The sequence below is a fragment of the Zophobas morio genome, unplaced genomic scaffold (genome assembly GCF_036711695.1).
Source record: "Zophobas morio isolate AGI-343-1 ecotype UQ-CSIRO unplaced genomic scaffold, CSIRO_AGI_Zmor_V1 ptg000020l, whole genome shotgun sequence".
In the NCBI taxonomy this organism is placed as follows: Eukaryota; Metazoa; Arthropoda; class Insecta; order Coleoptera; family Tenebrionidae; genus Zophobas; species Zophobas morio.
Genome location: NW_026972125.1, coordinates 3,295,579 through 3,323,189, shown reverse-complemented (window position 1 = coordinate 3,323,189; position 27,611 = coordinate 3,295,579). Strand labels below are relative to the sequence as shown.

The 27,611-nt window shown below is 33.0% G+C and overlaps 1 protein-coding gene across 2 annotated transcripts in view; it reads left to right on the top strand.

Moving 5' to 3' along the window:
• Window positions 1-13,385: 13,385 nt before the first annotated feature.
• Window positions 13,386-27,611, top strand: part of LOC135131316 (uncharacterized) — a 264,716-nt gene continuing 250,490 nt past the window's right edge. For both annotated transcript variants that reach the window (XM_064058985.1, XM_064058984.1), the window contains exons 1-2: window positions 13,386-13,659; window positions 20,016-20,876. In XM_064058985.1, the coding sequence (XP_063915055.1) occupies window positions 20,111-20,876 (766 nt within the window). In that variant the 5' untranslated portion in view covers window positions 13,386-13,659; window positions 20,016-20,110. The remainder of the gene's footprint in view (window positions 13,660-20,015; window positions 20,877-27,611) is intronic.

Here is a 27,611-nt window from a genome sequence, read left to right as displayed (position 1 = left end):
AATCTGTTAAACCATTGCTAAGAAATCAAATAAATATATATTTTCCTTCTATATATCTATCGTAACTTTTTTGTTGTACTATCTGTTATAAGATTTAATTCTTATTTCACAAGAAAAAAATGAGAGAACGGGTGGGTGGGCGGGGTGAAGTTTTACTTTTTTCTAGAGAGTTTTTTATACGCAAGCATAAGGCCCGCCCACTCACCCCCTCTTCATTTTGGTGACTACTTCTAATACTGTTAATATTATTGTCTTATTAGGATCTTTGGAAAATCTGTTAAACGGTTGGTAAGAAAACAAATAAATATATATTTTACTTCTATATATCTATCGTAACTTTTTTGTTGTACTATCTGTTATAAGATTTATTTCTTATTTCACAAGAAAAAAAATAGAGACCGGGTGGGTGGGCGGGGTGAAGTTTAACTTTTTCCTAGACAGTCTTTTATACACAAGCATAAGGCCCACCCACCCACCTCTTTTTCATTTTGGTGATTACTCCTAATACCGTTAATCTTACTGTCTTATCAGAATCTTCGGCAAATCTCTTAAACCGTTGGTAAGAAAAGAAATAAATATATATTTTACTTCTATATATCTATCGTAACTTTTTGTTGTACTATCTGTTATAATATTTATTTCTTATTTCACAAAAAAATAGAGAACGGGTGGGTGGGCGGGGCTAAGTTTTACTTTTTCCTAGAGAGTCTTTTATACGCAAGCATAAGGCCCGCCCACCCACCCCCTCCTCATTCTGGTGACTACTCCTAATACTGTTAATATTATTGTCTTATTAGAATCTTTGGAAAATCTGTTAAACCATTGGTAAGAAAACAAATATTTATATATCTATCGTAACTTTTTTGTTGTACGATCTGTTATAAGATATATTTCTTATTTCACGAAAAAAAAATAGAGAACGGGTGGGTGGGCGGGGCTAAGTTTCGCTTTTTCCTAGAAAGTCTTTTGTACGCAAGCATAAGGCCCGCCCACCCACCTCCTCTTCATTCCGGTGACTACTCCTAATACTGGTAATATTATTGTCTTATTAGGATCTTCGGAAAATCTGTTAAACCGTTGGTAAGAAAACAAATAAATATATATATTCCTTCTATATATCTGTCGTAAATTTTTTGTTGTACTATCTGTTATAAGATTTATTTCTTATTTCACAAAAAAAAAATAGATAAAGGGTGGGTGGGCGGGGTGAAGTTTTACTTTTTTCTAGAGTCTTTTTTACGCAAGCATAAGGCCCGCCCATCCAGCCCCTCTTCATTCTGGTGACTACTCCTAATACTGTTCATATTATTGTCTTATTAGAATCTTCGGAAAATCTGTTAAACCGTTGGTAAGAAAACAAATAAATATATATTTTTCTTTGATATATCTATCGGAACTTTTTTGTTGTACTATCTGTTATAAGATTTCTTTCTTATTTCACAAGAAAAAAATGAGAAAACGGGTGGGTGGGCTGGGCTAAGTTTTACTTTTTCCTAGAGAGTCTTTTATACGCAAGCACAAGGCCCGCCCACCCACCCCCTCTTCATTCTGGTGACCACTCCTAATACTGTTAACATTATTGTCTTATTAGAATCTTCGGCAAATCTCTTAAACCCTTGGTAAGAAAACAAATAAATATATATTTTTCTGCTATATATCTATCGTAACTTTTTTGTTGTACTATCTGTTATAAGATTTATTTCTTATTTCACAAGAAAAAAAATAGAGAACGGGTGGGTGGGCGGGGTGAAGTTTTACTTTTTCCTAGACAGTCTTTTATACGCAACCATAAGGCCCACCCACCCACCCCCTCCTCATTCTGGTGACTACTCCTAATACTGTTAATATTATTGTCTTATTAGAATCTTTGGAAAATCTGTTAAACCGTTGGTAAGAAAACAAATATTTATATATCTATCGCAACTTTTTTGTTGTACTATCTGTTATAAGATTTCTTTCTTATTTCATAAAAAAAAATAGAGAACGGGTGGATGGGTGGGGCCAAGTTTTAGTTTTTCCTAGAGCGTCTTTTATAGGCAAGCATAAGGCCCGCCCACCCACCCCCTCTTCATTCTGGTCACTACTCCTAATACTGTTAACATTATTGTCTTATTGGAATCTTCGGAAAATCTATTAAACCGTTGGTAAGAAAACAAATAAATATAAATTTTCCTGTTATATATCGTAACTTCTTTGTTGTACTATCTGTTATAAGATTTATTTCTTAGTTCGGAAGAAAAAAAAATTAGAGACCGGGTGGGTGGGCGGAGCTAAGGTTAACTTTTTCCAAGAGTCTTTTGTAGGCAAGTAAAATGCCCCCCAAGCACCCCCTCTTCATTTTGGTGACTAGTTTTAATACTGTTAATTATTCACAATATTATTATCTTATTAGAATCTTCGGCAAATTTGTTAAACCGTCTGTAAGAAAACAGATATATTGGTATTTTCCTTCTATAAATTATTCGATCTACACCTTATATTTCAGGGTTTTTCTTCGTTTATAGTGATAGCGATACTCATGTTTTATTCGTCATATTGCATATATGTACAACATACGTTGATGGCATGTTAGATAAAAATAAAAAAAATAGAATGTGTAATAAGGAAAATATAAAAAACAAATGTAACTAGTCTAACCAGTCCAAAATTTTGAACAATTTGTCATTAATTTTTAAATTTTCTAAATTTAAACTGTTATTTTAATCACCGCAATGGAGGCGGATGGATGGGCGGGGTTTATTATATAATCTTCTGCAGAGCGGGAGTGGTAAGTAACTGACACAAATAGGCAGTAAAAAAAGTGCTAATCGTAACTTTTTTGTTGTACTATTTTGTTATAAGATTTATTTCTTATTTCAGAAGAAAAAAAAATGACAGAACGTGTGGGTGGGTGGGGCTAAGTTTAACTGAAAACAGGTCCTTTTCCAAAATCAGTCTTATCATTGCAAATACTTGCCCCGCCCACCTGCCTTTTATTTTCTTAGAGACTAGGTCTTTTGCCAAAATCCGTCTTATCAGAGCAAGTACTAGCCCCGCCCACCCGCCCTTTAGTTTCTTAGAGAGTAAGTCCTTTGCCAAAATCAGTCTTATATGGACAAGTACTATCCCCGCCCACCCGCCCTTTATTTTCTTAGAGAGCAGGTCCTTTTTCAAGGTCAGTCTTATCTGGTCAAGTACTAGCGTCGCCCACCCATCCCTTATTTTCTCAAAGTATGACAACATCAGTCTTATCTTAGCAAATATGTACTATCAACGCCCACCTGCCTTTTATTTTCTTAAGAGTAGGTCTTTTGCCTAAATCAGTATTACCATGGCAAGTAGTAGTACGCAAGATTCTTAGCGACATCTACTTTCCTTTTTTAGGGATGTGAGATAGTTTTGGAAATCTCCGGTATATTTTTTTTTTTTTTTGAAGAATGTGGAAGAGTTTTTGGGATCCTTGGTATTTTTTTAAGAATGTGGAAGATTCTTAGGGACTGTAGATGTCTTTAAGAATGTGAAAAAGTTTTATGGTCCCCGTTTTTTCAGAGTGTGAAAGAATCTTTAGAGATCGCAGTGTCTTTTTTTTTTAAGAACGTGAAAGAGCTTTATGAATACCTGGTTTTTTTTGCAGAATGTGAAGGAATTTTGGGATCCTGTTTTTTTTTAGTTTGAAAGAATCTTTACAGAACATAGCGTTTTTTTTAAGTGGGAAAGAGTTTTGGGAACCCATGATGTTTTTTTTTTTTGAAGAATATGAAAGAGTTCTGGGATCCTCGTTTCTTAAGAGAATAAAAGAATCTCAGGGGACTCCAGTATCTTTTTTAAAGAATGTGAAAGAATCTTACGGTTCCCTAGTGTCTTTTTTCTTTATTTGAAGAATGTGAAAGAATCTTAGATCGCCCTAGTGTTTACTACCAGAACATTGGAAGTCTGCCCCTAGCCCCGCCCAATCGCTCTTTAGTTCCTTAGAAGGTAGGTCATTTTGCAAAATGAGTCTTATCTTAGTAAGAACTAGCCCCGCCCACCACTTCTTAGAGAGTAGGTCCTTTGCCAAAATCAGTCTTATCATGGCAAATACTAGCCCCGCCCACCCACCCTTTATTTTCTTAGAGAGTAGGCTTCTGCCATAATCCGTCTTATCAGAGCAAGTACTAGAACCGTCCACCCGCCCTTTATCTTCTTAGAGAGTAGGTTCTTTGCCAAAATCAGTATTATCATGGCAAATACTTCCCCCGCCCACCCACCCTTTATTTTCTTAGAGAGTAGGCTTCTGCCAAAATTCGTCTTATCAAAGCAAGTACTAGCTCCACCCACCCGCCCTTTTTTTCTTAGAGAGTAGGTGCTTTGCCAAAATCAATCTTAACATAGCTAATACTTGCCCCACCTACCCGCCCTTTATTAGAGAATAGGTAATTTGCCAAAATCAGTCTTATCTTGGCAAGTACTAGCCCCGCCCATTCGCCCTTTATTTTCTCAGAAAGTACGCCATTTGACAAAATCTGTATCTTAGCAAATATTAACCCCGTCTACTCGTCCTTTATTTTCTTAGAGAATGGGTCATATGGCAAAATCAGTTTTATCTTCGCAAGTACTAGTCCCGCCCACCCGACCTATATTTTCTTAAAGAGTAAGTCCTTTGCCAAAACCAGTCTTATCTCGGCAAGTACTAGTATTCAGTCTTCACAGTACTATTTATTTTGTTATAAGATTTATTTCTTATTTCAGAAGAAAAAAAAGAGAAAACTGGTGGGTGGGCGGGGCTAAGTTTAATTTTTTCCAAGAGAGTCTTTTATGGGCAAGCAAAAGGCCCGCCCACCCACCCTCTCTTCATTCTGGTCACTATTCCTATTACTGTTAATTATTGACAATATTATTGTCTTATTAGAATCTTTGCCAAATCTATTAAACCGTAGATAAGAAAAGAGATAAATTGTTATTTTTATTCTATAAATTATTCAATCGACACCTTATATTTCAAGGGTTTTTTCTTCGGTTATAGTGATAGTGATAGTGATGTTTTATTCGTCATATTACATATACAATATACGTTAATGGCATCTTAGATAAAAATACAAAAAATAGAATATGTAATAAGGAAAATATAAAATACAAATGTAAATAGTCTAAATAATCCAAAATTTTGAATAGTTTGTCATTAACTTTTAAATTCTGTAAATTTAAAATGTTGCAATAAATTTTGGTAGTACTATTTTTTTAATAAAATTATTCACCGAAATGGAGGCGGATGGGTGGGCGGGGTTAATTATATGTTCTTCTGCAGAGTGGGAGTGGTAAACAACTGGTAGAAACTAGGCTAATGCTAATCGTAACTTTTTGTTGTACTATTTGTTATAAGATTAACTTAAAAATCGAAAAATTGGAAAATCCAAAAATTGTAACATCGAAAAATTGTAAAGTTGAAAAACTATAGCTTTGAAAAATCGCCCACCCACCCATCTTTTAATCCGATGTCTACAACAAAAAGAAAAAAAACCTTTCCATGAAATTTCACTAAACAAAAGCCCTTCATTTAGGAAAAAAGTAACATAATCATCGATTTCTTGTATAGGTAATAGAATTTTTGAGTTTATTAGACATTAAAACAAGATCAGTGTGAAAAAATGTGATACAGTTAGACGTCATCTCTATTGAATTTTTCAAAAACTCGTCAAAATTTTGTAAATTTGGAAAACTGTTTCTTGTTACGGACTGTAAATGCCATAATGTATTTACCTAAACACTGTTGACACTCAAAAATGAAAGAGCTGCTTTGAACAGATGGAGATCAAGTACTAAAAAAAGAAAATTTCGTCGCAAGGAAATTATATCCAGATTAGTCATCTATAAAACTCAACTTCCATAAAGGTATTTCATTGGAATAAAAATAAAAGTTCTCCGCCCACCCACCCATCTGTTAATCCAGTGGCTACAACAAAAAGAAAATCTCCTTCCCATGAAGTTTTCCTAAACAAAAGTCCTTTATTTGGGAAAAAAAGTAACAATCATTGATTTCTTGAATAGATAATTGAATTTTTGAGTTCAACGGACATAAAAAAATGTGATAAAAGGAAAAACTAATTTTCTCATTACAAAAAAAAGAAATGATATATATTTTCTTGTATATTGAGATCTTGATGTTGTCGAAGTTAAAAAATAACACGTCTGGACTTTCTAAACAAGATCAGTGTGAAAAAATGTGACACGATTAGACGTCATTTTTATTTAATTTTTCAAAAATTCGTCAAAAATTTATTAACCTTAACAACTGATTGTTGCTGCGACCCGTAAATGCCATAACGTATTTATCGAAACACTGTTGACACTAAAAATTGAAAGACCTGTTTTGAAATTTTGATAATGATTATCTCAAAATTCGTCAAAATTTCCAGTTGAAGGTCAAGTACTAAAAAAAATTTTTGCTTCATACAGCACTCTCATTACAAAAAAAAAGAAATGATATATAGTTTCTTGTATATTGAGATCTTGATGTTGTCGAAGTTAAAAAATAACACGTCTGGACTTTCTAAACAAGATCAGTGTGAAAAAATGTGACACGATTAGACGTCATTTTTATTTAATTTTTCAAAAATTCTTCAAAAATTTATTAACCTTGACAACTGATTGTTGCTGCGACCCGTAAATGCCATAACGTATTTATCGAAACACTGTTGACACTAAAAATTGAAAGACCTGTTTTGAAATTTTGATAATGATTATCTCAAAATTCGTCAAAATTTTCAGTTGAAGATCAAGTACTAAAAAAAATTTTTGCTTCATACAGCACAAGCTTTCAAATTTATTATTTTCCTTCTATAAATTATTGAATTTCAATTGTATTTCAAGGGTTTTTTCTTCGTTTATAGTGAAAGTGATTAGGCATTAAATTAAAAATTTATAGGTTCATTTCTCTTTTTTGTCCGCTTTCAGCCGTCAGACCTGTCATGTCCGTGAGTTAGTTTTTCAACTGTCATATACCCACCCTTTTGACGAAAGCTGCCGCAGAACCATTTGTTGGAAAGGAAAGGAGTCGACAAATTAGTATTTTGGATTATTTTCTTTAATTTTTGGTTTTTAATAAATTTGCAGATAAAAATTTAAATAAAATAATTCAAAATGCTGATTCGCCGACTTTATCCCCCATCGATACGGCCCTCGACGGGAGGATTTGCCGTATTATTAATGCGTTTGGTGCCTTGTTAGCCATTTTTTGCTTGTTTTATTCATTTACCTAACTGCTGTGATTTTTTAATCGTAAATAATTCGCGCGATGGCAAAACCCTACACCGTCGTTGTGTTTACGACGAAATCCCGGCCTGTTGGAGAGGCGGACACGTTACATTGGAGGAAAATAAAACACGGTAGCGTTAAAAAAAACATCGAATAGATTACAAATTACGCAAATAAAAGCGAAACGTCATTTGGAAAGCCAAATAACCTATTTAAAAAGTCTGCTCTTTGGATCAAAACAAGATGACGTCTCGGCCAACAATATCCACCTTCACCTTTCGAATCGAAATCGAATACAATACGTAAGTACCGAATCTTGATTCTTGCCGGATGAAAATAGTGTTTCACGCAACTGGCGACGACGACGGTTTTGTCGTCTACGACATGGCGTTTGCGTCTCCTTATTTTGCGTCATCAGAGGGGGACTAGGTGTAGATAAGGCAACCTTCACTTGCTATTAATACAATGCGAAAAGTACTAGTGTGTGTAAAATTTGTGGCAAGTGATATTAAAAAAAAAAAAAAATGGAAAATACTGCTGATTGTTTTGTTTACACTTTAATTTAAATGTTCGTTAGGCAAATTCACGTAAACTAAAAATTAATTAGTCGCATATGTTGCGAAAGCGAGGTTATTTTTCTTGTTGATTTCCAAAACGTGGAAACATTTTTAGGTGAATATGTCTAAAATAAGTAAATCCTCGGACTAGGAACTTCCCCGACTTGTTAATTTCATCTTTTTCATCTGTTATGCTACGAAAAAATCGAGAAATCAAAATATGTAGAATAAAATCGAAAAACGAAAAAAAAATCGAAAAATCCCAACCATTAAAATTTACAAAATCGATAAATTGAAAAATCAAAAAATTGAAAGTCGAAAAATCGGATAATTAGTCAATCGAAAAATTGAAAAATTAAAAAAAACAAAAATTTTTAAAACTGAAAACTTCAAAAATCGAACAATTTAAAACCCAGAAGTCGAAAAATCGAAAGATAAAGAAATCCATACATAGATAATAGAAAAATATTAAATTTAAAAATTCCAAAAATTGAAAAACTAAAAAATCGAAAAATCGAGCAATCAGTCAATACCAATCAATCTTCATTGGTGTTAAAACTTTGAATTCCCGTTTTACACATTCCAAATACACCCAATCAAATTAGTAAACAGAAAAAAAGGAAAAATTATAAAATCAAAATATTGAAAAACCGAAAAATTGAAAACTCCTGAAATTGTAAATCGAAACGTGGAAGTTGTAGCCCCGCCCACCCACCCCTCTTTATTCCAGTGACTACTCTTAATATTGTTGAGTCTTATGTCAGCAAGTTTTAGCCCCGCCCACCCACCCTTATTATCGAGAAATCGAAACACCAAAAAATCGAAAAATTATAACTGAAAACCCGAAAAGGTAAAAAATCGAAAAATCCAACAATTTAAGAATCGAAATGTTGAAAACTCTCAAAGCTAACACATCGAAAAACTGAGAAATCCATAAATCGAAAAATCGAAAATCTGAAAGATAAAAAAAAATTGAAAAAACGAAAAATTGTAAGATCAAAAAAGCGAGAAGTCGCAAGATCGAAAATTTAAAAAAACTGAAAAACTGAAAAATCAGAAACATGAAAAATAGAAAAATAGAAAAATTGAAGAATTAAAAAACGGAAATATCTTAAAATCGAAAATTCTAAAATTTAAAAAATGGAAAATTAAAATGACAAATTGAAGAATCGAAAAGTTGAAAAATTAAAAAATTGAAATATCGAAAAATCTAAAAATTAATAAATTGAAAAATCTAAAAATTGAAAAATCCAGAAGGTGAAAAACCGAAACATCAAAAGAAAAATTCGAAAATTTAAGAATCGAAATGCTGAAAAATCGCAAAACTGAGATCGAAGAAAAATTAAAGAATCAAGAAACTGAAAAATCAAGAAACTGAAAAATCAAGAAATCGAAAAGTTGAAAAATCGAGAGTTTAAAAAATCAAAAAATTGATATGTCAAAAATCTAAAAAATAGAACGTCGAAGAGTCGAAACATCGAAAAGTGGGGAAATCGTGAAATGGAAAAACTGAAAACCCAAAAAATTGAGAAATCCAAACATCAAAAAATCGAAAAATTGAATAACTGAAAACCCGAAAAGGTAAAAAATCGGAAAATTGAAAAAGGAAAAATTTAGAAGTCGAAATATTGAAGAATTTCAAAACTGACATTCCCAAAAATCGAAAAAGTGATTAAAAAAAATTGAACTATCGAAAAATTGTAAGAAAAAAATCTAGAAGTCGAAAAATCGAAAATTAAAAAAAAATGAAAAATTGAAAAATCGTAGACCTGAAAAGTCTTAAAATCGAAAAGTCTAAAATTTAGAAAATGAAAAATTAAAATGACAAATTGAAGAATCGAAAAGTTGAAAAATTAAAAAATCGAAATATCGAAAAATTTAAAAATTGTTAAATTGAAAATTCTAAAAATTGAAAAATCCAGAAGGTAAAAAACCGAAACATCAAAAGAAAAACTCGAAAAATTTAAGAATCGAAATGCTGAAAAATTACAAAACTGAGATCGAAGAAAAATGAAATAATCAAGAAACTGAAAGATCAAGAAAAGTCGAATTGAAAATGGAAAAATTTTGGACTCGAAATGTTGAAGAATCTCAAAACTGACATTCCCAAAAATCGAAAAACTGATAAAATAAAAAAAAAATTGAAGAATCGAAAAATTGTACGAAAAAAATCGAGAAGTCGAAAAATCGGAAATTAAAAAACAAATGAAAAATTGAAAAATCGTAAACCTGAAAAATGGAACAATTGAAAAATTGAAGAATTAAAAAACGGAAAATTCTTAAAATTGAAAAGTCTAAAATTTAAACATAAGAAAATAAAAAAGACAAATTGAAGGAACGAAAAGTTGAAAAATCAAAAAATCGAAAAACCCAGAACGTAAAAAAAAGAAAGAAGTTTTAAAAATAAAAAAATTGATAATCAAAAACGTGGAAAATTGAGACGTAGAACAATCGTAACATCGAAAAGTCGAGAAATCGTGAAATGGAAAAATCGAAAACCCAAAAAATCGAGAAATCCCAACATCGAAAAATCGAAAAAATGACTAACTGAAAAGTCGAAAACCTAAAAAATCGGAAAATTGAAAAATCGAAAAATATACAAATCGAAATGTTGAAAACTCTCAAAACTAACATACCCAAAATCGAAAAACTAATTAATTAAAAAAAATGAAGTATCGAAAAATTGTAATATAAAAAAATTGAGAAGTCGAAATATCGAAAATTTTAAAAAACTGATAAGTTGAAAAAATCTAAGTAACCTGAAAAATGGAACAATTGATAAAACGAAGATTTAAAAAACGGAAAAACCTTAAAATCGAGGAATTCGAGAAATCGAAAACTGTAAAATTAAAAAAAATCGAAAATTCAAATAAAAAATTGAATTGAATAGCTGAAAAATCAAGAAATCGAAACATCAAACAATCGAAAAACTGAATAACTGAAAAGTCGAAAAGCTAAAAAATCGGAATTTTAAAAAATCGAAAAATATAGGAATCGAAATGTTGAAAAATCTCAAAACTGACATTCCCAAAAATCGAAAAACTGATTAATTAAAAAAAATGAAGAATTGAAAAATTGTAAAATAAAAAAATGGAGAAATCGAAATATCTAAAATTTAACAAAAAAGATAAGTTGAAAAAATCAAAAAACCTGAAAAATAGTAAAATTGAAAAATTGAAGAATTAAAAAACGGAAAAACCTTAAAATCGAGGAATCCGAGAAATCGAAAACTCTAGAATTTAAAAAAATTGAAAATTCAAATAAAAAATTGTATCGAATAGCTGAAAAATCAAGAAATCGAAACATCAAACAATCGAAAAACTAAATAACTGAAAAGTCGAAAACCTAAAAAATCGGAATATTGAAAAATCGAAAAATATAGGAATCGAAATGTTGAAAAATCTCAAAACTGACATTCCCAAAAATCGAAAAACTGATTAATTAAAAAAAATTAAGAATTGAAAAATTGTAAGATAAAAAAATGGAGAAGTCGAAATATCGAAAATTTAACAAAAAAGATAAGTTGAAAAAATCAAAAAACCTGAAAAATAGTAAAATTGAAAAATTGAAGAATTAAAAAACGGAAAAACCTTAAGATCTAGGAATCCGAGAAATCGAAAACTCTAAAATTTAAAAAAATTGAAAATTCAAATAGAAAATTGTATCGAATAGCTGAAAAATCAAGAAATCGAAACATCAAACAATCGAAAAATTAAATAACTGAAAAGTCGAAAACCTAAAAAATCGGAATATTGAAAAATCGAAAAATATAGGAATCGAAATGTTGAAAAATCTCAAAACTGACATTCCCAAAAATCGAAAAACTTATTAATTAAAAAAAATTAAGAATTGAAAAATTGTAAGATAAAAAAATGGAGAAGTCGAAATATCGAAAATTTAACAAAAAAGATAAGTTGAAAAAAACAAAAAATCTGAAAAATAGTAAAATTGAAAAATTGAAGAATTAAAAAACGGAAAAAACTTAAGATCGAGGAATCCGAGAAATCGAAAACTCTAAAATTAAAAAAAATCGAAAATTCAAATAAAAAATTCAATCGAATAGCTGAAAAATCAAGAAACAATTAATCCGAAAATTAATAAATTGAAAATTGTAAAAATTGAAAAATCCAAAAGGTAAAAACCGAAAAATCAATAGAAAAATCTAAAAATCTAAAAATCGAATTGTTGAAAAATCCCAAAACGAGACCTCAGAAAATTGATAAAATCGAATCATCGAAAACTGAAAAATCAAAGAAAAATGAAACAAGCGAGAATGTGAAAGATCAAGAAATCGAAAAGTCGAAAAATCGAAAACCTAAAAATCTAAAAATTGAAGAATTGTTATACAATTTTGATTTTTTTTTATTCAAGACAGGTTCATAAACCACAAGTCCAGGACTATATTATTTTCAAACATTTAAATAATATTTTAATTTTAATTCGACAAAATTGAATGAATTCCTGAAGGGAGGGACTCATGAACGGATAAATTTTTGATTTTTTTTCCAAAAAATTGGATGCCTATTGTAAAATCCAACTCGGATTCGTGAACCACAAACGGAGGAGTGCAATATTTTATAAAATTTAAATAACATTTACTATAGTAAAATTTGTAGATGACGTCATTCTATTGTTGCTGAGGATGATTGAACAAATTTTGGTGAACATTTTATTATCTACATGATATTCCTCAAAATGCATATAAAATTTGACAACAGCGATCGACACAGACTAATAAAAATCGACACAGACGGCTGACAGACAGACAGACGGAAACGGCAGACCTGCTATTTCGTGCTGTACAATAAAATTTGTCTGTTCATATCCACCCATCAAAATGTGATGACGTCGTTTCAAAACTTTGCAAAGTCGTTCGTTCTCATTTGAAATATTCGATAGTGTAGTTTCCATACACTCGAATTTTTTGCCAAATATATACAATATGTACAAAAAATCTAGAGTATTCGAAAACATTTTTTTTAATGATTTTGCTAGCTACTTATAGCAAAAAAATTTCTTAAAGCAGTGTCCTTCTAGGATTAAGTAAATTCTATCTAAATACCCTCGGATAAATTTTAATAAATAAAACGCTTTAATAATTAATCACAGTTTACGTTCAAACTATATAGTTGTCGAGAAATCTGCACTTTCGTGACCAACGAGGTGAGAACCGGCAAGAAGACCTAATAGAAGTAATCGTCGAAAGCACATGACGACAAAAGCTAACGAACTGTCTCGTCCTCAAGTGGGGCTCCGATTAACTTTTTCCGCTCGGGGTCCTCCATACCCCTGCGAGTTCGGTCGTTTCCTGCAAAACCCCGAAAAGTGGCCGGTGTATTTCTCCCGCCCCTCGTTTTCGGCGTCCGCCCCCGCCTCTCGCCTCACAGGTGCATCCCGCCGCCGCCGCCGCACGTGCACTGTTGCCGGAACCGGGCCCAGCCCGCCTCTATATTTAAATGTTTTCCATTGTGCTTTCCTATAGTAAATAATGTAGGGGATATTACATAACCGACGGTTGCCCATCCTGGCTGCGGCGACCGTCGCCGAGACGAGCCGATCCGCGTTCGGCCCGCCGTCTGGCCCGCGACTCCGCCGCACAGGTTCAGTAAGTGCCGACTTGCAGTGCATGCCGCAGGTACGCGACCGCCGCGACCGCCACCAAAAGTTGTCATAGGTGCGAGTGCCACGGGCCGGCCGTGCCGCGAGACTACACCGCACGCCGCCCCCACGCCGCCCGCCGCACCGCACGTGCGGCCACCGCTGACCCGGGAGCCGCTTGGCCGGGCGAACCCTGGCGAGCGACGACGCCGCTCCTCGATTCCGTCTTCTATGCAGTGTTCAAGAGCGACGCGAGTGATCGCTGGCACCGGCTTGTTGCAGGAGCGGACACGAAGTAGGTGGCTGCGGCGACCCCGCTTACCTAACCTCAAACTCGGAGGCGGCACGCCGAGGCTCCGGGCCCGGAGGCCGCGTGGGCGGGATTATTTCGGCCCTGCTGAGAGCCGCACTTGCAGCTTGCACGGCTCCGGGACGCAGCCAGGTTGCAACCTGTTCATGTACGGTTATGTTTATAAACAAACGCGGTCGCAGGAGGCGCAGGAATTGTTCCGGGTCGATATGACGTTTGACGTCACGCACCAGGATTGGGGAAAAGTGCCGAAATTTCGGTGGGAGTGACGTCATTTCTATGGCGTTTTTGGGTTCGGGAAAGTGTTGACGGTCTCAAGGACGCCGCTTTGGTATGTCCGTGAAGGTTGTTATGGCGAAAATCGGAATTATGACGACGGCGAAAACAACGCCGGCCGAATGTTGTTGTTATCATTAGTTATCTCTAGTGTATACAAACAAAAATAACGCACGACCTTGACCTACAAGTGGGGAAATTTGTCAGGTGTGCATGTTTTGGGCGGTAGCGGGAGAGGCAAAATTTTTCACTAAACTACGAAAATTGTGCTCGATTCGTGATTTTTTCACAAGTGTGGAGGTATGTATTGGATGTGCTTTTTTGACTGTGAATTTGGGTTTTCCCATCCGCATTGGAGTATTGTTTACAAAATTTTTTCCTTCAAAAATTCGTCCAAACATCTCATAAACCTATCACTGCCACTACGTGTGCTAAAGTTGACCCAACATTTTTTCTTCGTCACAAATAAAACACAAACCGGGAAATAGAGACAATAAAGCTCACAGAAAAAGTAGACGAAAATAGGAGATCAGTTTAGGAAGTTCATGTTTTTTTATCCCTGTGTCACCTTTTCTACTATTCGATTACCTCTCATGATGTTCAGCATGACATCATTAATGTGTACATGAAATAAAAGCCGGTCAAATACTGCGCCTTGTGGGACACCTTACTAAAATTTTATCAATATCTTGACAATAAGTTGCCATCGCTAGGATTAGACGATATTGAAGCAAGTCTATTGGATTTCTACCAGAATAAAGATAGACCAGACGAAAAATTTTCCAGGCTCAAAAAATGGAAACTTTAAATAAATTAAGAGTTTAGTAAAATTTGACGTTATATTTGAAATTATGTCTAAAACGTACACATTTGGTTTCAATAAGAGAAACAAATATAACACTTGCCTTCAACAGATCTTTACAATTTTAAATTGAAACTTTCTTGGCAAAAAACTGTGTTTAAAACTGAAATCTCATTTTTAATACTTTTGCTTACAATGACTTTGAATGAATTAAAACATACGACAAAGATCTTCACACGGAACTAAAGAACTTTATCTTCGTTTTGATCCTTGTTGAACTACTCATAACTACTAGATTCGAATTTAAAAATTGATTACAACGATCCAAAATTTTGCCGTTTATATTGTAGTGAAATACTATTGGCTGTGTTTTCCTAGTTAAAGACATATTATTAAATTTAAATCCGATGACAATAAGACATTTTTTGGAACTTTTTGAAAAATGAGTCAATAATATTAATAATCTTACAACTTTCTTAGAAGTGACAATTGATGTATGGACAGATATCATTAACAAATATAGTAAATAACAGCGGTCCAAGATTTGACCCTTGTGCCACACCACTGAAAATAATATGCATGATAACTATCATATTCAACCCACTGACGCCTGTTCATCACCATTGTTTTCAACAGCTAAGTAAAACACGATGATGGACTTTATAGAAAACTTTAGTTAGATCCGTGTATATAACATACATTATTTGAGAAGCATACAAAACCATGTTGCTCTTTAGAAATAACATTAACTACGTGCGAATATACTATTTATGCATCAGATGTAGGATTTTTTTGATTTTTTTCACTATAGTTTAAGAAATAATTTTTTTCTGCGTTTTCGTGCGATAATTTTTCGATTTTGTAAAATATCTAACCCCAGTACTGTCAATTAAAAATTATACGATAAACACAGTAGGCGTACATCACTGTTATGTCAACTGTTGGCATTCACATTTTTTTGTTTTGTCATTTCAGGCGTGGATATTGAAAATGTAATTAACATTCGTATTATTATCCAAATTGATTTAAAACTGATGTAAAACATTCGAATCTAGTTAAAAAAAACCTGCTATTTAGGATATAAAATTTAATATTCTTTTATGAGACAGTGTAATTTTTTTCATTTTATTAAGACGATTATAAAAAATCTTATATCAAGGTGACTTTGAAATTTCGTGAATTTTGCCGTCTTGGTGTGATGATTGATGAAGTCTCGTTGTCGCCTGTCACAAATGTAACTCAATTTTCCTGGTAGGTAGGCCACTACTTTCAAGGACACAATTTTGGCTAAATTTTACTCGTCCTTTTCAAGCCCGTGGTCTAGGGCTTGACCCAAAAATTTGTTCGCGGTTTGATGACAGATTACACGCTCTAGTTTCTTTCTGCGAATATACAAAACTAATTTGAGAAGTTCGCGGCCTGATAACGAAGGATTGCGTTTCTGGTGCTAGTTAACACAGTCTGGTGGTGCTGAAAATTCCTTTTTTTGACGAAGTCACGTTTTTGCAAATTAATCGAGAGAAGCAAATTTGGCCTTCAACGACCATATTTAAATTCTATAGTCTATATATAGCTGCATGTGAAAATGTATTGTAGTCAAAACAGTCCCCAAAGGTTAAAAATTTCCGTGGCGTTGACCGGCTTTAACATTGACAACAATTTCCAAGCGTCTGGACAAAATACAGAAAAATTATCATTGCCTGTTTGACTTTTTCCAAAATTCAACAATGTCGAATTTATTGATCGTCAATGTTTCTTCTAAAATTTTTAAGTTCTCTCAGTATTATTAAAATTGAGTAAGTTTGCCGATTTTCTGGATATGCGTGAAGAGCAACTTCAAGACCCGGGGAAAAACTTTTGAAACTAATTTTAATTGGTACCTTAAATTTAGAAATTATTAAAAAAAAAAACAGAAACTCGACAAAAACAGCCAGGTTTATATAGTTTCGTCAAGAGTTATTAGTTTCTGTATTACAAGTATAACACCAGTGAAAACAATTAGGTTCGCTTGTTATCACCTGTTATCTCTAGTGGATACAAATAAAAACACCATCCGACCTTGAACTTGAAAGGGTCTGTCAGGTATACGATATGTTGATTTTCCTTTTTTTAACTGAATTATGGAAGAGACACAAAAGTAAAATTTCTGCCTGGCTTCTATAATTAGATCATGATCTTTTTCCCATCTGAAGAAGAGTTAGTTTTTGCGATGCTTGAATTTTGGCATTGGGTCTTATAGCGATTCAAAATTTTTTTTCGTTCCGTGATTAACGTGAAATGTAAGTAAACAAAAACAATTCTCGTATCCCGACACAAATTGAAACCTGGTCAAATAGGACATGAATTTTTTAAAATATTCTGCGAGATCTAGCCCGTCGAGCATGTGCTAACTTCCTGAATTTGCATTAGCGGCGATTATAACACGAACGGGGACGATTTGAAATTTAAATCCTGCTTTATTTGCTTACCTATTCGCAACGCGGGTCGCTTTAATACACTCCTCGAACAAGCAATTATTTTCCGACGACACCTCGCAGGATCTTTGCCCCAAAACGCCCCAGCTAAGTGATTTCGTTGATTTTGCAAAGTTTAAAAATATTGTTAAGGCTAATTCGTGAATCTGGATGTGTTCCAATGATTTGAACATTTTAGAGAGATAAACTGGTGGCTGTGGCCGTGCTGACGTCCGGAGCGTTCGCGCCCGTGCAAAAGGGCACCCAGGAGCTCTCGAAAGGAACGGAAAATTTGGCGGAGGAATCTCGAGAAACGGTCGTCGCCTTGACACGCAAGCGGCCCACAATACCTGGGGTCGAAATGTGCGATCCGGCTCAAAAAGGAGAAGTGCAGGGCATTGTAATACAAATCGTATGTTAATTTTAGTTCGAACCACTCGGAGCCATCAATGGCGCTTCGGAATATTCTAATAACAGTTACTTCATTTCTGTTAGGTATCCAATTCATGTTATGTAAGAAAAATGGGAAGTGGGTCAGCTTATAAATAAAACAATATGCAAAAACTAATGATTCAAAAATAAAAGAGTCGGGCCGCGGTTTTGGTCTTGGGTTTGTCGTACGAATCGGCGAGCGCGCCGCCCCCGCCGCCGCCGCTCTCTTCGCGACCGCCGCTTGTCGTTCCGTTACGCGGCGATGATTAAAAATGAGAATGCCAGGCAAAACGTGCTTTCATAAATATTTTATCCTACATTCTAAAAGCGAGGGATTCAGTAGCCAGTATTAGAATGTAGTACGTTGGCTCCCGAGTTGTTTCTCTGTAGCAGACGTACGAATCGGATATTTTTAACCCGAGAACTATTTGCTTGTTTGCTGCCAAAATGTTTGAACTATGGCAAATAGTTCGTTTACTACAAAAATCGGCTTCCACTCGACCTTGCCCAGGCCCTTCCGACCCTCGGCCGCCGCCGCAAAAAACGAACGCGTCTAGACGCCTCCGTCTAGCCTCGACTATTAAACTTCTAAGATCAATGAAGTCTAACGACTTCGTCTGATCAAGAATCGGCGATGGTTTCGCCGTCTGCACTTGACGGTTTATTATTCTATCGAGTGTTTAGTCTGCAGTCTAGTATTTTTGAAATTTGCAACTTCTAAAAATATTACACGAGGCGAATCTGGCGATACAGCAACAACGATCGAAAACAAGCCACGAAGCAATATATACGCGATGCGGTAAACGCGCTTTTATGAATGGTTTTACTACGGGGTACACGCATTTTTTTAGCCGAGGTGAAAGCACACTGCGGACGCGTTCGCGGTTTCCGCGGGAGTGGGCGGCGGGAGAGCCTTTTATCGGAACTTGGACGAAAACTGTTACGCTTTTCGAGGTTTCACGGTCGCAGACTCGGTGACCTTTCGACGAACTGAACGTTGATGCTCGGGGAGGTTTCGGGGTGTTTGCACACGGGTGGGCGCACTGCTTTCATAATTGACTGGGAAAGTTGTGCGTGTTGCCTTTGATAAGAACAATATTTGTTGGCACACGAGTTTTTCGAAAAAAAACGCGGCGGGGAATGAACTTGGTGTTTATTTAGTCGAAACCAAAATTTTCAAGGACTGGAGCGACAAGAGACGACCTTGATGCTTCTACAAACTCTCCTTTAATTCAAGATGAAGTAGTTCCCCTTTTTTCGGTCAAACTTAAAGCCTGCTTCGTCAAAACGTGTTGGGTTATCGAACCCTTTTTCCGTCAGTAGATCTAATCTTACTTCGTCTACTAACGATCGTCATTAATCTGGTGTCCATCATTGCGAACCAGGAAACCTTTTCTAGGCATAACCGCGTCAGTTCTAAAAAGGGTTTTCGTAAGGAGCATCCATCCTCAGGAAATAAAGGGCAATTTTAACTCTGGAAAGGCAGATTTCGTAGGCTTATATTTTTCGCTGTCATCTATTGACTGGTCAAAAAAAAACAAGAATTTGAAGATTCTACTCTGCTCCTAATGTCCTCCATATAATACCGCAAACAATTTAAACAAACAGTAAACGCTTCTGGCACCAAGTCGCAACCCATAATGACATACGACCCAACACGTGCTTTGATTTTGAATAATCTACCCACCTGCTAGAACTTTGGAAAATCCTGATACAACATAACCTTTCTATTCATAACTCTCTAAAACAACGCTCCGAAGGCACCTCGATCTAGCACCGAACACTTCCAACTGCCGACTCCTGCCTTCCCGCCACGACGCATTAGCGGCCTCGGCTTTGGCAAATCGTCCTCTTCATTCGGGCTTGTTTGTTGTGCTATGGGTCGTGCCGGTTCTGAGCGCGCGGAAGATTAATAAAGATGCTGCCGCGACAGCGTTCAAGAATAATTGTATATTACAATGTATGTACAATGTATGTACCGTGTCGACTGCGGGGGGCGTGCAGAGCCCACAGTCTGCTGCTTCTGTTCTAAATTAGGGGCTGGCCAACCGCCAGCTGCCCGCGTGGCGCGTGTGTTAATACACCTAGTGTCACACACCGCGATCCTCGCGGAACCATTGTCCAGAGGTGGCGGGTCCCGAGGGATGGCCGCAGGGCTCCGCCGGGGGCCCTGTGCTGCTCCCGCCGTGACCGTGAGTACTAAGTGTCTAATAACGTTTATATATTACCTAGAAAACGTATTTCGTAAATCGGAGCTGGTACGTATGGGAGTTGCAATTAAAAAAGGCCTCTTTGTGTTGCCTTGTGGGGCGCGCTGTGGTTAGATTTAGCGAATCGTTGGTGTTGTTTTTGGAATTGACTCGTTTCCTTGTTCGCAGGATGGTAGCGGAGTAGAGAGAGAGAAGAGCAGCATCAGCAGGTCCGATGAAGAGTGTCCCCAAGATGGTGTTGGGCAGCACCCTCGCGCGATGCAATGTCCGTCCCACGCGGCCCCATCCGATCGAGTCCTACTGGGATCCCGCTCGCGCGCCCTTCATCCGATAAGGGTGCGGCCCCGTGGTGCCCCTTCCGTGCTTGGAGCGTTTCGGTCACGAACAGTTGTCCCGGGAGCCCCCTGGTCGCCGTCATCGCCTCGCGAGCCCTTTATGCCGGGACGTTGGCCACCATTTGGACCACGGCCCCGAGTCTCCAGCGTCCCTGCGCCCAGCTGGCCGCCCTGTGTCTCCTTGCCACTCTAACGGCAGCGGCAAGGTGCTATGCGTGCTCGAACGCCAATCTAGCCCGATTCGAAGACCCTTCCTTTAGTCCAATTGATGATTCCGACGCCCGAACGCGTTCTTCCATAGTGTTAGGTAGACCGACTCCTCCCCCTCGTGATACTAGCGTAGTCGTAGCGGATTCCGAAGGCTCGCCGCCGAACAACGAGACCAAGACGAGTCGGACTAGGCGCGAGCTGACTGCACCCACGGGAATCAACCGGATCGTGGACGAGAGCAAGAGGAACGCGCTGGGCATTGGCAAACTTAACTTGGAGAAGAGGTCGGATGTGCTGGTGTCCAGTGAGACTGACGGGAGTGTGAGTGAGAGTAGTGATAGGGTGAACTCGTCGATCGTGGACGTTGCGCCAGAGGCTGAGCACCAGAACGACAGCAGTTTCGTCGACGAAGACGATCCCTACGGACACCTCGAAGGCACTGAACGGCCCATGCCTCCGGTGCATGACCACGGCAACGCTTCATGTGAGTCTCTTACTGTCTTTACTCAAAATGTTTCCGAGACGTGCAAATTACTATCGACCGAGATTTTTTTATATACATGTGTAAAAATTGTTGCGTAGAAAGTTGTTTATTTTGTTTGAAGCACCGTGTATGAGGTTAACAAACGAATCCAAACATGTTGGCGTATTTTAATGATCCAGTAGATTTTTTTCAACGAGAGTAAAACAGCCAATTCGAGGATGACTAATTTGTTACCTTTGACCTTTTTAGACAATGTATGGACTTTTTAATATACAGAAAAATAAAATTTTAGAAATTAATATGACATCGAAACGCATGAAGCTTTTGATATTATAGAGTTTACAATTAACTTCCATCTGATTGTACACAAATTTTCCAAAGGGTAATTAAGTTTGTAATGATTACATAAGCTTATTAGACAATTAGATAATTTATTGACTATATTGATCGTCGGCAGTAATAAATTGGTCGAAGGTTATCTCGACAGACCTTCCCTCGCGCCTGCACTGCAACCCAATCCTGTTCTTTGAAAAATTATAAAAATTTTTGGGAATTTTGTTTTCTGATAATCTCTATAAAGTAAAAACCAGTGGCGTAAATATTTTGATTTTTTTTCAATTGTTTGATTTTCCAATGTTCCGATTTTATAATTTTCTGTTTTCTCAATCTCGATTTTTTTCAATTTTTCGTTTCTTGGACTTTTCGAATTTCAATTTTTATTTATTTTTTTCTTCAATACTGCGATATGAATCTCTTTGAGTTTCCATTTTAAAATTGGTCAGTTTCTCGATTTTCCAGCTTTTGGATGTTTCAATTTTTGGATTTACAGTTGCGTTAGTTTTCAGTTTTTAATTGTTTAATTTTTCGATTTTAAAATTTTTCTTGCCTTCAGTTTTTCATTTCAGTTTTTTATTTTCGTTGTTTTTAAAATTGTTCGGTTTTTTTATGTTCTGATTTTATAATTTCTTTTTTTTCAATGTGAAATTTTTCAATTTTTTGATTTTTCAGTTTTTCATTTCTTCAGTTCTTGATATGCAATTTTTCTAGTTTTCACTTTAAATATGTGTTGATTATTATAATTTTTAAAGTTTTTCACATTTTCAATTCTAAGATTTTAGAATTTTTCCATTTTCACTTACCAAGCGTAAGCTAATGTGTACTAATCCAGTCCATTGGACTTTTCCTGTTAATGGATTTAAAAAATTTTTCAATCATTCGATTCTTAGTTTTTCAATTTTTCATTTTTTCTTCAATTCTCGATATGCAACTTTTCCTATATGGGCTATTTGCCCGTTGGATGATCAATAAACCTAGTCTATTCTATTCGAGTTTCCATTTAAATATTTTAGTTTTTCAGTTTTCCAGCTTTGGAATGTTTCACTTTTAGATTTACAGTTTTAGTAGTTTTCGATTTTTAATTTTCCGATTTTTAAACTTTCATGCCTTCACTTTTTTGTTTCGGTTTTTTGTTTTCTTTATTTTTAAAATGTTTCTTTTTTTCAATATGAAATTTTTGGATATTCCAATTTTTCGATTTTTGAACTTTCAGATTTTTAAATTTTTTGGTTTTTCAATTTTAGATTTTTTAGTTTCTCTATTTTTCAGTTTTTCGTTTCTTGAGTCCTTGATTTGCAATTTTTCTAGTTTTCATTTTAAATATAATAATGTTATTTATTTTTTAAAGTTTTCACTTTTTCAATTTTGAGATTTTAGAATTTTTCCATTTTTACCGTCCGTCGTCAATTATTGGATTTAAAAAAAATTAGATTTTCGATTTTTACTTTTTCGATTCTTAGTTTAATTTCTCAATATTTAATTTTTCGATTTTTCAACTTTTTGAATAAAAAACAGGAAGAGTGTAAAAGTGTGAAATGGAAATTTTGAAAAATTTAATTTAAAAATTGGAAATTAAGCATTTGAAAAATTGACACGAAAAATTAGAAAATCAAAGTTCAGAATCTTAAAACTCGAAAACGAGAAAAGTATTGTTAAATCGAAATATTGAAAATTAAAGACATCGGAAAATCGGATAATTCTAAATCCAAAAAATGAAAAATTAAAAAATTGTCTTCAAATTTTGAATTTCCAATTTTTTGTTTCGGTTTTTTATTTTCTCTATTTTTACAGTTTTTCGATTTTTTAATGTTCCGATTTTATAATTTTTAATTTTTTCAATTTTTCTATTTGCAGTTTTTCAATTTTTCATTTTTTTCTTCAATTTTACGATATGGACTTGTTCCTATGTTGGATGATCAATAAACTATTCTATTCTATCCTATTCGAGTTTCCATTTTTAAATTTTCCAGTTTCTCAATTTTCCAGCTTTTGAATGTTTCAATTTTTAGATTTACAGTTTTAGTAGTTTTTCAATGTTTAATTTTTCAATTTTTAAATTTTTCATCTCCAATTTTTGTCTCGGTTTTTTATTTTCTTTATTTCTAAAGTTGTTCGGTTTTTCAGTGATATAATTTTATCATTTTTCTTTTTTTTTATTTTTAGACTTTTCAATTTTTCCATTTTTAAACTTAGATTTTTAACTTTTTCGGTTTTTCAATTTTAGATTTTTCAATTTCTCGATTTTTCAGTTTTTAGTTTCTTCAAAAATTTTGATTTGCAATTTTTCTAGTTCTTATTTTAATTATGTAGAATAGCAAAATTGTAAAATTGAAAAATCAAAAATGAGAAAGCGAAAAAGTATAAAGTGAAAATTTTGAAAAATTTAAAAATTGGAAATCAAGTACTTGAAAAAATGAAGAAATGAAAAATTAGAAAATCAAAATTCAGAATCTTAAAACTCGAAAACGAGAAAAGTATTGTAAAATGGAAATTATGAAAATTAAAGACATCGGAAAATCGGATAATTGTAAATCCAAAAATTGAAAAATTTAAAAATTGTCTTCAAATTTTGAATTTCCAATTTTTTGTTTAGGTTTTTTATTTTCCCTATTTTAACAGTTTTTCGATTTTTTAATGTTTTATAATTTTTTATTTTTTTCTTCAATTTTACGATATGGATTTGTTCCTATGTTGGATAATCAATAAATTACTCTATTCTATTCTATTCGAGTTCCCATTTTTAAATTTTCCAGTTTTTCGATTTTCCAGCTTTTGTTTCCATTTTTAAATTTTCCAGTTTTTCGATTTTCCAGCTTTTGAATGTTTCAATTTTTAGATTTACAGTTTTAGTAGTTTTTCAAAGTTTAATTTTTCAATTTTTAAATTTTTCATCTCCAATTTTTGTCTCGGTTTTTTATTTTCTTTATTTCTAAAATTGCTCGGTTTTTCAGAGATATAATTTTGTCATTTTTCTTTTTTTTTATTTTTAGACTTTTCAATTTTTCCATTTTTAAACTTAGATTTTTAACTTTTTCGGTTTTTCAATTTTAGATTTTTCAATTTCTCGATTTTTCAGTTTTTAGTTTCTTCAAAAATTTTGATTTGCAATTTTTCTAGTTCTTATTTTAATTATGTAGAATAGCAAAATTGTAAAATTGAAAAATCAAAAATGAGAAAGCGGAAAAGTATAAAATGAAAACTTTGAAAAATTTAAAAATTGAAAATCAAGTTCTTGAAAAAATGAAGAAACGAAAAATTAGGAAATCAAAATTCACAATCGTAGAACTCGAAAACGAGAAAAGTATTGTTAAATCGAAATATTGAAAATTAAAGACATCGGAAAATCGGATAATTGTAAATCCAAAAATTGAAAAATTTAAAAATTGTCTTCAAATTTTGAATTTCCATTTCTTTGTTTGGGTTTTTTATTTTCTTTATTTTTACAGTTTTCGATTTTTTAATGTTCCGATTTTATAATTTTTTGTTTTTTCATACTCGATTTTTTCAATTTTTCGATTTGCAGTTTTTCAATTTTTCATTTTTTTCTTTAATTTTACGATATGCACTTGTTCCTATGTTGGACGATCAATAAATTATTCTATTCTATTCGAGTTCCCATTTTTAAATTTTCCACTTTTTCGATTTTCCAGCTTTTGTTTCCATTTTTAAATTTTCCAGCTTTTGAATGTTTCAATTTCAGTAGTTTTTCAATGTTTAATTTTTCAATTTTTAAATTTTTCATTTCTAATTTTTGTCTCGGTTTTTTATTTGCTTTATTTCTAAAGTTTTTCGGTTTTTCAGTGATATGATTTTATCATTTTTTCTTTTTTTTTATTTTTAGACTTTTCAATTTTTCCATTTTTAAACTTAGTTTTTTAACTTTTTCGGTTTTTCAATTTTAGATTTTTTAGTTTCTCGATTATTCAGTTCCTCGATTTTTCAGTTTCTCGATTATTCAGTTTCACGATTTTTCAATTTCTCGATTTTTCAGTTTTTAGTTTCTTCAAAAATCTTGATTTGCAATTTTTCTAGTTTTTATTTTAATTATGTAGAATAGCAAAATTGTAAAATTGAAAAATCAAAAATGAGAAAGCGAAAAAGTATAAAACGAAAACTTTGAAAAATTTAAAGATTGGAAATCATGTACATACTTGAAAAAATGAAGAAACGAAAAATTAGGAAATCAAAATTCAGAATCTTAGAACTCGAAAACGAGAAAAGTATTGTTAAATCGAAATATTGAAAATTAAAGACATCGGAAAATCGGATAATTGTAAATCCAAAAATTGAAAAATTTAAAAATTGTCTTCAAATTTTGAATTTCCAATTTTTTGTTTCGGTTTTTTATTTTCTCTATTTTCACAGTTTTTCTATTTTTTAACGTTCCGATTTTATAATTTTTTATTTTTTCAATCTTGATTTTTTTCAATTTTTCGTTTCTTCAATTTTTCGATTTGCAGTTTTTCAATTTTTCATTTTTTTCTTCAGTTTTACGATATGCACTTGTTCCTGTGTTGAATGATCAATAAATTATTCTATTCTATTCTATTCGAGTTTCCATTTTTAAATTTTCCAGTTTTTCGATTTTCCAGCTTTTCAATGTTTCAATTTTAGATTTACAGTGTCAGTAATTTTTAATTTTTCAATTTTTAAACTTTCATGTCTTCAATTTTTTATTTCGGTTTTTTATTTTCTTTATTTTTAAAATGTTTCTTTTTTTCAATATGAAATTTTTCAATTTTTGGATATTCCAATTTTTCGATTTTTGAACTTTCAGATTTTTAAATTTTTTGGTTTTTCAATTTTAGATTTTTTAGTTTCTCCATTTTTCAGTTTTTCGTTCCTTGAGTCCTTGATTTGGAATTTTTCTAGTTTTCATTTTAAATATAATAATGTTATTTATTTTTTAAAGTTTTTTACTTTTTCGATTCTTAGTTTAATTTCTCAATATTTAATTTTTCGATTTTTCAACTTTTCGAATAAAAAACAGGAAGAGGTAAAAGTGTGAACTGGAAACTTTGAAAAATTTAATTTAAAAATTGGAAATCAAGCATTTGAAAAATTGAGGACACGAAAAATTAGAAAATCAAAATTCAGAATCTTAAAACTCCAAAACGAGAAAAGTATTGTTAAATCGAAATATTGAAAATTAAAGACATCGGAAAATCGGATAATTGTAAATCCAAAAATTGAAAAATTTAAAAATTGTCTTCAAATTTTGAATTTCCAATTTTTTGTTTTGGTTTTTTATTTTCTCAATTTTTACAGTTTTCGGTTTTTTAATGTTACGATTTTATAATTTTTTATTTTTTCAATCTTGATTTTTTTCAATTTTTCGTTTCTTCAATTTTTCGATTTGCAGTTTTTCAATTTTTCATTTTTTTCTTCAGTTTTACGATATGCACTTGTTCCTGTGTTGAATGATCAATAAATTATTCTATTCTGTTCTATTCTATTCGAGTTTCCATTTTTAAATTTTCCAGTTTTTCGATTTTCAAGCTTTTGTTTCCATTTTAAAATTTTCCAGTTTTTCGATTTTTCAGCTTTTGAATGTTTCAATTTTTAATTTTACAGTTTCAGTAGTTTTCAATGTTTAATTTTTCAATTTTTCATCTCCAATTTTTCGTTTCGGTTTTTTATTTTCTTTATTTTTAAAATTTTTCGGTATTTCAATTATATGATTTTATAATTTTTCTTTTTTTTAATTTTCAGATTTTTCAATTTTTCGATGTTTAAACTTAGATATTTAACTTTTTCGGTTTTCAATTTTAAATTTTTGAGTTTCTCGATTATTCACTGTCTCGATTTTTCAGTTTTCAGTTTCTTCAAAAATTTTAATTTGCAGTTTTTCTCGTTTTTATTTTAAATATGTATGTAGAATAGCAAAATTGTAAAACTGAAAAATCAAAAATGAAAAAGCGAAAAAGTATAAAATGAAAACTTTGAAAATTTTAAAAATTGGAAATCAAGTACTTGAAAACATGAAGAAACGAAAAATTAGAAAATCGAAAACGAAATATTGAAAATTAAAGACATGGGAAAATTGGATAATTCGAAATCCAAAAACTGCAGAGTTGAAAAAGGCCGAATATTTGACAAATTTAAAAAACGAAAAACGATAAAATCGAAACCATTAAAAAAATGAAGGAAATGAGAAATCGAAACATTGTGATCTTAAATCGAGAAAATGAAAATTGAAACATTGAAAAATTGACAAATGAAAGAAAATCAAAAAACGAAAAACTGTTGTGTCAAAAATTGTAAAATTGAAGAAAAACGAAAAATTATTTTATGAAATAAAAAATAACATCCACATGATATTCCTAATATACAAAATTTGACAACAATCGGTCCAGAAGTTACGAAAATTATGTGTCTAATAAATATTGATACCACCAA